The 12114-nt window shown below is 49.1% G+C and overlaps 1 protein-coding gene across 1 annotated transcript in view; it reads right to left on the bottom strand.

The window, feature by feature from the left end:
- Positions 1 to 3502: 3502 nt before the first annotated feature.
- The window catches only part of LOC106818870 (ATP-binding cassette sub-family G member 2-like), a gene marked incomplete at its 3' end in the record, with an annotated part of 14254 nt that continues 5642 nt past the window's right edge, over positions 3503 to 12114 (bottom strand). Inside the window, exons 8-16 of the mRNA XM_014823541.1 lie at positions 10781 to 10883; positions 10491 to 10556; positions 9861 to 9946; positions 9422 to 9511; positions 8957 to 9081; positions 8418 to 8572; positions 8142 to 8231; positions 5028 to 5101; positions 3503 to 3704 (exon numbers count right to left, since the gene is read on the bottom strand). Coding sequence (XP_014679027.1) covers positions 3503 to 3704; positions 5028 to 5101; positions 8142 to 8231; positions 8418 to 8572; positions 8957 to 9081; positions 9422 to 9511; positions 9861 to 9946; positions 10491 to 10556; positions 10781 to 10883 — 991 coding nt within the window. The remainder of the gene's footprint in view (positions 3705 to 5027; positions 5102 to 8141; positions 8232 to 8417; positions 8573 to 8956; positions 9082 to 9421; positions 9512 to 9860; positions 9947 to 10490; positions 10557 to 10780; positions 10884 to 12114) is intronic.

The raw sequence follows: 12114 nt of genomic DNA, 5'->3' as shown, positions 1-12114 counted from the left end.
TATTATCGGGTTGCAGGGCTGTATATACCGTATTATCGTGTTTGCCATCGCATATACTACCGTATTTGATCAATGTTGCCAGTCTATATACTGTTTATCGCTGTGCTGTGGCATCGCTATATACCGTATTATCTGTGTTGCAGTGCTGTATAGACCGTATTATCGCTGTTGCATCGCTATATACCGTATTATCGTGTTGCATCGCTATATTACCGTCTTATCATGTGACGCTATCTATACGGATTATACGTGTTGGATCGCTAGTATACCGTATTATCATGTTGATCTCCTATATACCGTATTATCGGATGTCTGCCATCGCTATATACCGTCATTATCGTGTCTAGCATCGCTAAGTATACCGATTATCATGGGTTGCCATCGCCTATATACGTCATTATCATGTTGCAGCTGTATATAACAGTATTATCGTGGGGTGCATCGCTATATACGTATTATCGTGTTGCATCGGCTATATTACCCCCGCACTGATTATCGTGTTGCAGTGCTATATACAGTTTATCATGTTGCATCGCTACTATACCGTATTATCGTGTTGACATCGGCTATACTACTACGTATTATCTGTTTGTAAGTTGCTAATTACCGTGATTATCGGTGTTGCACGCTATATAGTATTATCGCTGTTGGCATCGCCTAGTATACAGTATTATTGTGTTGCAGCTGCTTATATCGTATTATTCATGTTGACGAGTGCTTACAGTATTATCGTGTTGCAGTGCTATATACTGACTTCATGTGGCTGATGGACTACATGCCGAGTGAGTTTGGGGACAACATCGCCATAGCCACCGGGGCCGCGTTACTACGAAACACGCAAAGTAGCCATGCGACGGCGCCGGGCCGGCGGCGTCCATTCCTTAGCGATTCCATTCCAGGTCGGGTACGTGCGACTCTTCGTGTCGGCACGCGTTTCTGTTTGTTGTGTGTAATTGTTGTGCGGTGGAGTAAGTGGAAGGAAATGTAGTCATAGGTTGTTTAATGGCGCGAAAGAAAAGCTGGTGTAGATCGGTGCATGTCAAATTTCGCATCGTCAATCTCCTGTGTTTAATCCCCAAGTGGAGAACGATTCGTCAGTCTAGTCACGATGTAGATCTGCGTATTCGATTCAGACATGCGTCGAAAAAATGGTTTATCTTGTTGAGAAACTGCGAGACATTTTTGTCTCGTTCAATCATGAGAGAATCTCGGCTGGTATATACTGAGCGAGCAAAGCTCACACAGTTGGTGTCCATTATGTTTATTACATGTAGTTTAGTCCAGGTTTTAAATAATGTATCATCGACATTTATTTAAATGGCGTTTTACCACAATCAATGTTTTGGTATGTACTTTTTGGAGTTCATCGTTAACCAGGCTAAATTTTTATCAGTTATTTGTAGTTTATACTCTATGTAGGGTTTTCCTAGTCATGAGGTGCAGTAAACAAGGGGCATTATAATGTCATTTTTATTGTTCATATCATATGGCCATATTTTACAGTTACCGTGAACATCTGTTACCAGCAACAGTAAATATATATATATATTATATATAACATATATATATATATATATATATATATGTTTATGTAGTTACTACATATCCACACGGTATGATCTTGATATGATCGCTACCGGCACATTGTCTACTATGGTGTCTAAACGTTAAATATTGACAAAAATATGAAAAATACATAAAAATGTATGTAGAGATAATGATATCGAATTTGTTACTGGCTTTATTTGTCTGTATCCAAACACCCACCAACAATGGCAAGGCGTGTTATTCTCACCAGCTGTACTTGGCAGCTGCATTAGTAACATCACAATTCTGTTGTAATCGCATTGAACATAAGAAAATTACAATCTGTCGCTCGTACCCACGCACAAACAAAGTTTAATTATCACAAAATTCCTCTAATCACCACCGGCAATTGCCGATTCGAGATTGACTCTCATGTGAAGACAAAATTGGAGTTTTTACAGTCCTATTTCTAACATGAAGCGCATACAGTAGTAAGGCAAGATAAAAACACATTGCATTTTAATGTGTCGCGCACTAAATAGCTGGTAGGAGCAGGCAAGGGTGCGCAGTCAGCGGAACCTGGACCGCGCCGGCAAGGCAGGCGAGTGCGCCTGTCAGCGGAACCGGAGCGCGGGCGGCAAGCGAGGCGAGGCGGTCAGGCGGAAACTGACCGCGTGGCAAGCTGGAGGGGTCAGCGAACCTGACCGCGCGGGCAAGCAGGTGAGGCGTTTTTTAGCGCGAACTGACCGCGCGGGCAAGCAGGCCGAGGCCGGTTAGCGGAACTGATCCGCGCGGCAGAGCAGGCGAGGGCGGTCAGCGGAACCTGACGCGCGGCAAAGCAGGCGAGGCGCGTTAGCGGGAACCTGACCCGCGTCGGCAAGCAAGGCGAGGCGGTCAGCGGAACTGGACCGCGCGGCACGGCAGGCGAGGGGAGGTCAGCGCGAACCTTGTGGCAGGTGCAGGCGGTCAGCGGAACCTGACCGCGCGGACAGGCAGGCGTGTTGTGAGCGGTCAGCGGGAGCCTGGACCGCGCGCAAGACAGGCCGAGTGGGGTCAGCGGAACCTGTTGCAGCCTGAGGCCGGTCAGCGAACCTGACCGCCGCGGCAAGTCGGCCGAGAGCGCGTCAGCGGAACCTGACCGCGCGGCAAGCAGGCGAGAGCGGTCAGCGGAACTGACGGCGCGCGGCAAGCAGGCGAGGCCGGCCGTCAGCGGAACCTGTTGCAGGTGAGCGCGGTCAGGCGGAACCTGAGCCCGCGCGGCAAGCAGCCAGAGCGGAGGGTGTCGCGCGGGAACCTTGTGCAGGTGAGGCGGGTCAGCGGGACTGAGCGCGCGGCAAGCAGAGCGAGGCCGGTCAAGCGCGAACCTGACGCGCGGCAAAGCAGGCGAACGGCGACGTCAGCGGAACCTGAGCCGCGCGCAAGCAGGAGGCGCGTGCAGGGAACCTGTGCAGGTGAGCGGCGGTCACGAACCTGACCGCGGCAAGCGGCGGGCGCAGGTGGTCAGCGGACCCTGACCGCGCGGCAAGCAGGCGAGGCGGTCAGCGGAACCTGACCGCGCGGCAAGCAGGCGAGGCGGTCAGCGGAACCTGACCGCGCAGCAAGCAGGTGGTCAGCGGAACCTGACCGCGTGGCAAGCAGGTGAGGTGGTCAGCGGACCCTGACCGCGCGGCAAGCAGGCGAGGCGGTCAGCGGAACCTGACCGCGCGGCAAGCAGGCGAGGCGGTCAGCGGAACCTGTGCAGGTGAGGCGGTCAGCGGAACCTGTGCAGGTGAGGCGGTCAGCGGAACCTGACCGCGCGGCAAGCAGGCGAGGCGGTCAGCGGAACCTGACCGCGCGGCAAGCAGGCGAGGCGGTCAGCGGAACCTGACCGCGCGGCAAGCAGGCGAGGCGGTCAGCGAAACCTGACCGCGCAGCAAGCAGGTGGTCAGCGGAACCTGTGCAGGTGAGGCGGTCAGCGGAACCTGACCGCGCGGCGCAGCTGCACGTAGGCGAGGCAGAGCAGGACGAGGGTGATGAGCGCGAGCGCGGCGATGTTCTGCCACAGGTCCCACGACGTCTCGTAGGCGATGCCCTGCTTCTTCAGGTAGACGTTGCCGAGGGTGCACACCATCGCCGAGGGCGTCGTCATCGTCGCGTTGCCGCCGCCGGCGTCGTCTGCCACGCCGAGCAGGTCCGCGCTGCAGCGAGAAACGAGACGCGGCGTTAACACCCACCTCGTCACCTCCTCCCCGAGAGAGAGGAGTCCTCCGTGTTCAGGGTTTCCTTCTACATAAGAGGCACAGTGGCGCCCCGCCGTTGTCAAATTTAACATCACCCGTTGTGAAAATGTTCCTGTATTTACCCGCCCTCGTACCCCCCTAGCTGGGCGAGCTCCTGCGGTGCTCGCTTTCCTAGCTCCTCGAGACGCGCAAACACGTCTTTGAATCCATTATGCGCGTTTTTCGCCCAAACTGGCCATTAGCTCCGTTGTCTAATTTTCCCTCAGAAAAAACCCTGGTGTTGCGCTTGGCCTCAGAGCCCGGCATTAACATGCCGAGAGCGTCCTCTTCCTTCCCCGAGAGACGTTTCCCAGTGGTTATACAGGTGGCGCCACCAGCTACGGATGACGTCGCGAGGTAGGAAAAACTAGAGACGTTACCCACTGCGATCTGTTTTGCGTCTAGGGCCACCCTTAAAAAATTGTTTGTTTCCCCGTTACCTACTCGCCTCTCAGTGTACCGAGTAGGTAGGTAGGTGAAAAATCTTTTTTATTTTGTTTTGACAAGATGTGTGTATGTATATTGTATATTCTGTTTTGTGTATATGTTGTTTTTTTTTGCGAAACGAAATGAATTTTGTTTTGTTTTAATCGGCCAATAAAATGTGTCGAGTAGCGGCGTTTTGGCGAGTCGGTCGGTAAAGGGGAAACAAGCAATATTTTATCTTAGGCGCAGTGCATTATTGCGTCCTCCACCGCGGCTGTTCCCGGAGGGAAAGAAAGTCGGCAGCTCTATATATCGCAACAGGTGAGTTCATGCGCTGCCATTAGAGCAATCTGTGTGGATTTCGGCCGCTAAAACTTGGCAAAAATGTGGCGCAGACTGACGGTTCTTCAGATTTCAAAGTTTGAATTGCTATGAATTACAGCAGCTTCATCATCAAAACAAAAATCCTATGAACTACGCAATGCTAAAACTAGGTATGAAACTATTGAACCTGGTGGTTGGAGGAGAATACGTGTTTCAAAAATGGAAGCTATTTCAGACCGCTGTAGTTTTATCTGCGGCCTGCGTGAAGCCGGCAAGCTCATGTTCTCAGCTTTCCAACAGATGGCACCACCTGCTACAGCTATAACCGACAGTGGATGCTTGCAAGCTAATATTTGAGCTTTTACCAGCGTACCTTCATTAAGTCGAGGCAGGGCAGCGATAGTAGGAGTTATATATCGCACGTATTCTGGCTATGGGCTTAAGCTTGGCAGTGTTATGATGTATATGTATAAGTCATGTCTAGTGGCTTACCATTGTGCTCGGTTTAGCGCGTTCTCTACAGTATCACACAGCAGCAGATCAGCCAGCTCATTCACCTGGAGCGCCTGGGGAATAGTACATCCAAACAGGAACACATTTCATTTAGTACATGTACAGGCTCAATATTTCGCTTCGCATCCCCACATTTTCTATATTCGCTTCTTTTTTTTCAACCAAGGACACTATGGTAGTGCAAACCATTGTTTTCCTCAAAGACCCTGAAACGACTGACTGCTTCTGTTGTAAGGCTGATTATCACAGATTAAGACATCACATGTACCTAAGTGTACACTAGCAATCGAAAAACCTCAATTGTCGGAATCGATTGGACTCTTGCTTTAGAGCAAAGCTGAGGCACGTCTGAAGAACACGTTTAGATAAAGACGACAGGACACATCATAACTGACGTTCATGTAAGGACGTATACTAATAAGAAAAGGCGAGGAGAAGTCGGATACATGTGACATGATAGGAGGAGTGGGCAGATAGATGGAGCGAGAGAGAGGCTGCACTCACGTTCATGCCGTAGCGGGGAAGATACATGAAGAGAGAGAGCTCACTCGCCGTTCATGCGCGTAAGCCAGGCGGAGATACATGGACGAAGAGACAGGCCTGCACTCCCTTCACCTGTCCGTATGCGGGAGATACATGGAGAGAGAGGCCTTGGCACTCCCGTTCATGCCGTAGCGGAGCGTTAGCCATTACATTGGGAAGAGATTAGGCCATGCACTCGCACGTTCATGCGTAGCGGGTGTAGGAGATTATCCATAGGAGAGAGAGAGAGAGACTCTAGCCACTCCACGTTACATCCGTAGCAGGGCAGGATTTACATATTGGAGCGTAGAGGAGGCTGCACTCACGTTTCATGCCCTAGCGTGGGAGATACATGGAGAGAGAGGCTGCACTCGACGTTCGATGCGTTAGCAGGGAGATAGATGGAGAGAGAGAGGCTTGCACTTCACGTTCATGCCGTAGCGGGGCGAGATAGATGGACGAATGAGAGAGAGACTGTCACTGAACGTTTCATGCCGCTAGCGCGGGGAGATTACTATGGAAGAGAGGGCTGCACTCACGTTCATTGCTGTAGCAGGGGAGTAGATGGCAGAGAGACCGAGGCCCTGCACTCACGTTTCATGCCGTAGCGGGGACGATACTCTTCGAGAGAGACGAACGAGACTGCACTCGACGTTCATGCCGTAGCGGGGGGCGAGATACCATGTGAGAGAGCAGGCGTGCACTTCACGTTCATGCGTAGCAGAGGAGATAGATGGGAGAGAGCAGATGGTGCACTCGACCCGTTCATGCGCGTAGCGGCGGAGATACATGGAGAGGCAGAGGCAGGCTTGCACTCACGTGATCATGCCGTAGGCAGGGGACGATACATGGAGAGAGACAGGCTGCACTCCCGTTCATGCCGTAGCGGGGGAGGATACATGTGGAGAGAAGCCTGCACTTCATGTTCATGCCCCGTTAGCGGCTGGGGAGCATACATGCAGAGAGAGAGAGGCATGCCACTTCACGTTCATGCCGTAGCGGTGGAGATAATGGTAGAGCAGAGAGGCTGCACTCACGTTCATTGCCGTAGCGGTGGGAGCATCAATAGCATTGCAGAGAGAGGCCTGCACTTCGCCGTTCATGCGCTCCGGTACGCGGAGCGGAGATACATTGCGATGAGAGGCATTAGGCCTGCCACTCACGTTCATGCCGTAGCGGTGGGAGATACATGGAGAGAGGAGGCTGCACTCCACGTTCATGCCGTAGCGGGGGAGATACTGGACGGAGAGAGGCTAGCACTCACGTTTCATGCCGTGCTAGGGGAGATATAGTGTAGAGAGAGAGGCTGCCACGTGAACGTTCATGCCGTAGCGGGGGAGAATCATGAGACGAGAGAGGCTGCACCACTGTTCATGCCGTAGAGGGAGGAGATACTATGGGAAGAGAGGTTGCACTCGTTCATGTCGTATGCGGGTGGAGAATACATGGAGAGAGAGAGGGCATGGCACTCATCGTTCATGCTCGTAGCAGGGCGAATAGATGGAGCGAGAGGAGGTGCACTTCACGGTTCATGCCGTAGCAGCGGGAGATAGATTGTGAGAGATAGACACCGTGCCACTCATCGTTTTTCAATGCATAACGTCAACGCCTATGTCTTGTAGCGCGGGAGATTACATGCGAGAGAGAGAGGCTGCCTCACGTTTCATGCCGTAGCGGGGCAGATCGATGTGACGAGCAGAGGCTGCACCTCACGTTCACTTGCCGTTGTCTTAGCGGGGCAGATAGATATGGAGAAGGAGAGGCGGCACTCACGTTCATGCCGTTAGCGGGGAGATTCCATGAGAGGGACGAAGGCTGCACTCACGTTTCATGCCGTAGCGCGGGGGGAGATACATGAAGATGAGAAGGGCTGCAACGTCCACGTGTTCATGCGGGGTAGCATGGGAGGATAAGATGGAGAGAGAGGCCCCTGCACTCACGTAATCATGCGGCAGCGAGGGGAGATAGATGCGAGAAGAGAGGTGGTCACTTCAAATAGCTGATCTCCACCGTGCTCGTAATCCACACTCCAGCGGCGGGCAAGAAGATTAGACTGCTAGGAGATGCATGAGCTTCACCGTACGCCTTTTCATGCGCCATAGCGGCAGTGAGTACGAATAAACGTGGGCATAAGAGAGCTGCACTCAACGTTCATGCCGTGTAGCGGGGTCGGGAGATTACATGGTACGACGAGAGAGGCTGCCACTCACGTTCAGTTAAGTCAAACGGCAGCAGGGGAGATCCAGAATGGAGAGAGAGCTGCCACTCACCCGTTTCATGCCGTAGCGGGGGAGATAGATGGAGAGAGAGGGGGCCTGCTCACTTTCAGCTGCGGTTCGTTCAGCCGTAGCGGGGAGATACATGGAGAGAGAGAGAGGCTGCCCACTCACGTTCATTGCCGTCAGCGGGGGGGAGATACATGGAGAGAGAGAGGCTTGCACTCACGTTCATGCCGTAGCGGAGGAGATACATGGTAGAGAAGAGCTGCCAGCCCCCCCACCCCCCCCCCTCTCACGTTCAGTGCCGATAGCGGGGCGAGTACATGGCAGAGAGAGAGACGGCTTCACTCACGTTCATGCCGTAGCGGAAGATGCTGAAGAACTGGATCCAGCTCAGCCATCCGGCCATCGTGTCCAGGTTCACTAGCAGCCCACTGAATACCTACAAACGTAAACCTCGTTAACAACTACGTTATAGGTAACCACGTGTAACTACATTAAACTACACGACAACTACTACGTGACTACATCAGAACAACACATCTACTGCACAGTGACTACAGAGGAAGCTCACAGCGCAAGCCTAACGCTGCCGCACGCCCCCTAGCGGCCGATCGAGCAAACGCACCATGCTGAAGACGAAGGTGAGGGCCACGCCCATGCTGGCGAGGGCAAACACACCCACGCTGGCGCTCATCAGGAACGCGAGGCTAGAGGCCGCCACCGTAGTTGTCAGCAGCGCCAGCATGTAGAAAAAGAACTTGCCGGCATCGGACTGGAAACCTGCAGCGGAGATAGAATGTCGTGGTCATCGCAGCGTCGAGCAACTGCACTCGTGCTTTGTAAGGTTGGTACTTATCAGTGCGAGCAATGAGTAGTTTGTTTAATCGTACAACGTGATATATAGCTCACTCACATACCAGTGTGAAACTAGTTTAGATAACTGTATATTATTTCTCATATTAGATTTAGATAATATATATACTACCTACTATAATATAATGCATAATATATACACCTCTCTCTCTCTCTATATATATATATATATATATTATTAGATATGAAGATATGTTAATTGTCTCGGAGGAGTACCATACGTATCAGTAAAACTAGCAGTTTGCAGGAAAAATTGTGTGTGCTTCGTTCGGCAACATTCGTCATACTTACCGACCATCCAGTATGTTATGGTGGCAAACAGGGTCGTGGGTACGATACGCATCGGCAGTATGTCACAGAACAGCTTTGCGAGGAAGTACGCGGAAACGCGATAGAATCCACTGATTGTCTCGTGTCTGTATACAACGACACACACAGATATTACACCGACGCGGATTTCGTGCCGCGAAATGGCTTCGGAGAGCAAGGGTAGAAACAGAAGGGGTAGGGATCCAGAGGGCTATGACACTTTTTTGAGACTGCACGCAGGAAGCTCCAGTATATCGTGTCTCAGTTAATATCAAATAAAGTACTTCAAAATAATAAAATAGTCAGAATTTATCAAATAGCAAACATTCTCTCTAAAATATCATCTCTGGGTGTACTCCAACCCCTCTCTTATCTGCGTTCTTGTAATGGCTACCATCCCGACTTACAGCTGCCAACTAAAACAACGAAACATGTGGCACTGCCTACATAAATATGTGTCGTTCGTTGAGGAAAAGCTCCACAGTTGAAAGGTTACCAAACATCACGTTCATCACCATGAAAAAAAATGCTCCCGTTCTGCAACAAAAGTAGATCGATAGCAACAGCAATGGCAAAAATGTAGCATCGAGATAGCAACTAATTCAGTGAAAAATTATATGACAATGTTCCGCCTCTATACACCTTGCTTCGCACGTGTAAGTTATATTTGAGTGTTTTCCGTGGTTCCTTCTTTGCAATATATACACGTCTATATCTCATCATTGGTTATTTTAAAATTGACATTTGGCCATTTCTTGGATAGTCAACTAGTGATATTGCAAGACATTTGTGAATTAAAATTTAGCAAGGGGAGTAACTTCATTTTTTAAAGTTACCAAGATTTCTTCGATCTATAATGAATTATTATGAGTAAGAGTGCACAGACCTGTTCTGAATTCCGGATGTCGTATCCGACTCCACTTGGAAGAACAGCATTCCTACGGCTATGGCAAATATCATCATTGTAGCAAGCTGGCAAGGGAAACGAGAAGAGACATTTAACAAGTAAAAAATCCACCAGATTGGGAAATCATTGCAATGAAAGAGCCATTACGAGATCACTAAGCAATGTCTCACGTTTAGCGTCTAACCCAACACTTGGTGTGATGATTTCTAGAGGTGGGACAATACAAGTAACTCATGATACAATCCGTGTCACGATACAACTTTCATTATGCTATACGTATACGTATACGCTACTTTTAAGAGAAACTACCTCACAAACTATATGCTTAAATGGTACTTTAAGTACTAATTATGTGAATTAATGCTTACAAATCCGTATCGTGGAGCACCTAGTAAACAACTGCTATTGAACTATGAATTGTGTTGTATGTTTTTTTTTCTGAAGCAACTATATGCTATCAAATCATAAGGATTTTATTCAGTAGAGTATTAAATACATGTGCCGTCAATGGTCAACCGTATCAATACGTATATAATCGAGGTTTGTATTGTGATACATCAAAGTTTGTATCGTGATACATCGATATATCGTCTTATTTCTAATTATTACCTGAAAGTACGAAGTCATAGGATTCCGGACAAGATTGAGGGCTGTTCGCTTAGCGACTAATCGTAGCTGAAGTTAAGGTAACAGACACGTGAGTATGCACAGCCAATATCGCATGGATCCTGACACTATCAATACTTCCGTCACTACTGAAGCAGTTCAGCGTACATGCAAGTCTAGAGATGCAGCCTTTTATAATTGGACAATCATTTGAGCAAATTTTCTGAGTAGACATCTACTACATATTCAATTGTGCGCCGACAAACGGTTTTAGTTATACTGACGGAAAGCACCTGTGTAAGAAATGTTGTTTCGTATTTTCCTTTGGTAGTCACAACATGGTCTCCAGTTGCCACGTACTCATTGAACTGGCTGTAGATGCGATCCAATTCTTCTCTGCGATCCAAAACACAATATTTGTCACTGAATAATGACGCAAACTGAATGCAAGCATGACTCATTGATTATACGGACCAACAAAAAACGAAGCTGGAATTTCTCAGAATGAAATTGCCTGCCCCTTAGATGCAGTGCACTGCACGTATTTTGTCTTTTTGATAACGTTTTTTAAACAATATTGACTGCAATTCTCTGGTCCTTTAACTATTCCATAAATCAAGAGAAAAAGCCTATGCGAATGAAGACAGAATGGGAACATGTGCGGCTGCAGCACTTCATACACGACTAGAAATCGAGTCCACCGCAGGCATCACACTTAATATATCTAGGTGATAATATATTATATATATATATATATCAGTATATATATTATATGTGTGTGTGTGTGTATATATTTCCTGTACGGAACTCAAGTATATTTTGGTAATAATCTGAAATTCGTTTTATCTGTAAGCCCGATTCAGTGCTCCTGGACGCGACATAGGTCATCTTTTTTAAACTCTCTCCATGTCGCTCGCTTGGTCGCCTTCCGCTCATCTCCTCGCAGTGTAGCCCGCTTCTTTGAGTTTCCGGGCTCCGAGTCTCGCCCCCAGGTTCCATGGGAAAGGCCTTCCTACCGCGACGTCCTTCCTTGCGGTTCCAAGTCAGGCCGTGCGTATTATGTCGTCGGTTTTTCCTTCCGCAGTGTGTGGCAACCCACCCCATGTTCAATTCTTTCCATGTCTTCTTATATGAGTTGAAACTTTTATGATATTTAGTTTTGATGTGTGATAGGCTTCATCTAATTGAAGATTTAGCAGAGTTTAATAATCAATCGCGTTTAATCTGGTTCCCGCTGAATCAGCTACCGCTGAGATTTAGTTGTCTGGTCGCACGCAGTTTATCTATCTTCGCATTCACCATACCGCTAGTCAATGCGGGCGATGCTCGTTCTGTTGACAGCGTCCCTATCACGGTTCGACTGCGCTCCAGGTTTTTTTATTATACGTTCCTGGGGTCCGCGTTGTCAGGTCCATCGTATCAGTACACGACTATGCGCGCTAACTGCTACAGAATTAAAATCAGATTAGAAAAAAATATATAAGACAATTTATTTTAAATGTATCGACAACGATCCCATGGTCTTTACGCGGTGACAGGCGTTACCCGGCGTGCCAAACAAGCCCGTCCCGCTGAGAATAATACACACGCCGGGCCACGCGACGCACGCACGAGCACGCACGACAAC

This window comes from Priapulus caudatus, unplaced genomic scaffold, assembly GCF_000485595.1.
Source record: "Priapulus caudatus unplaced genomic scaffold, Priapulus_caudatus-5.0.1 Scaffold2604, whole genome shotgun sequence".
NCBI classification, from domain to species: domain Eukaryota; kingdom Metazoa; phylum Priapulida; class Priapulimorpha; order Priapulimorphida; family Priapulidae; genus Priapulus; species Priapulus caudatus.
Note: the sequence above shows the minus strand (reverse complement) of the source record. Positions and strands in the feature narration are given on the sequence as shown.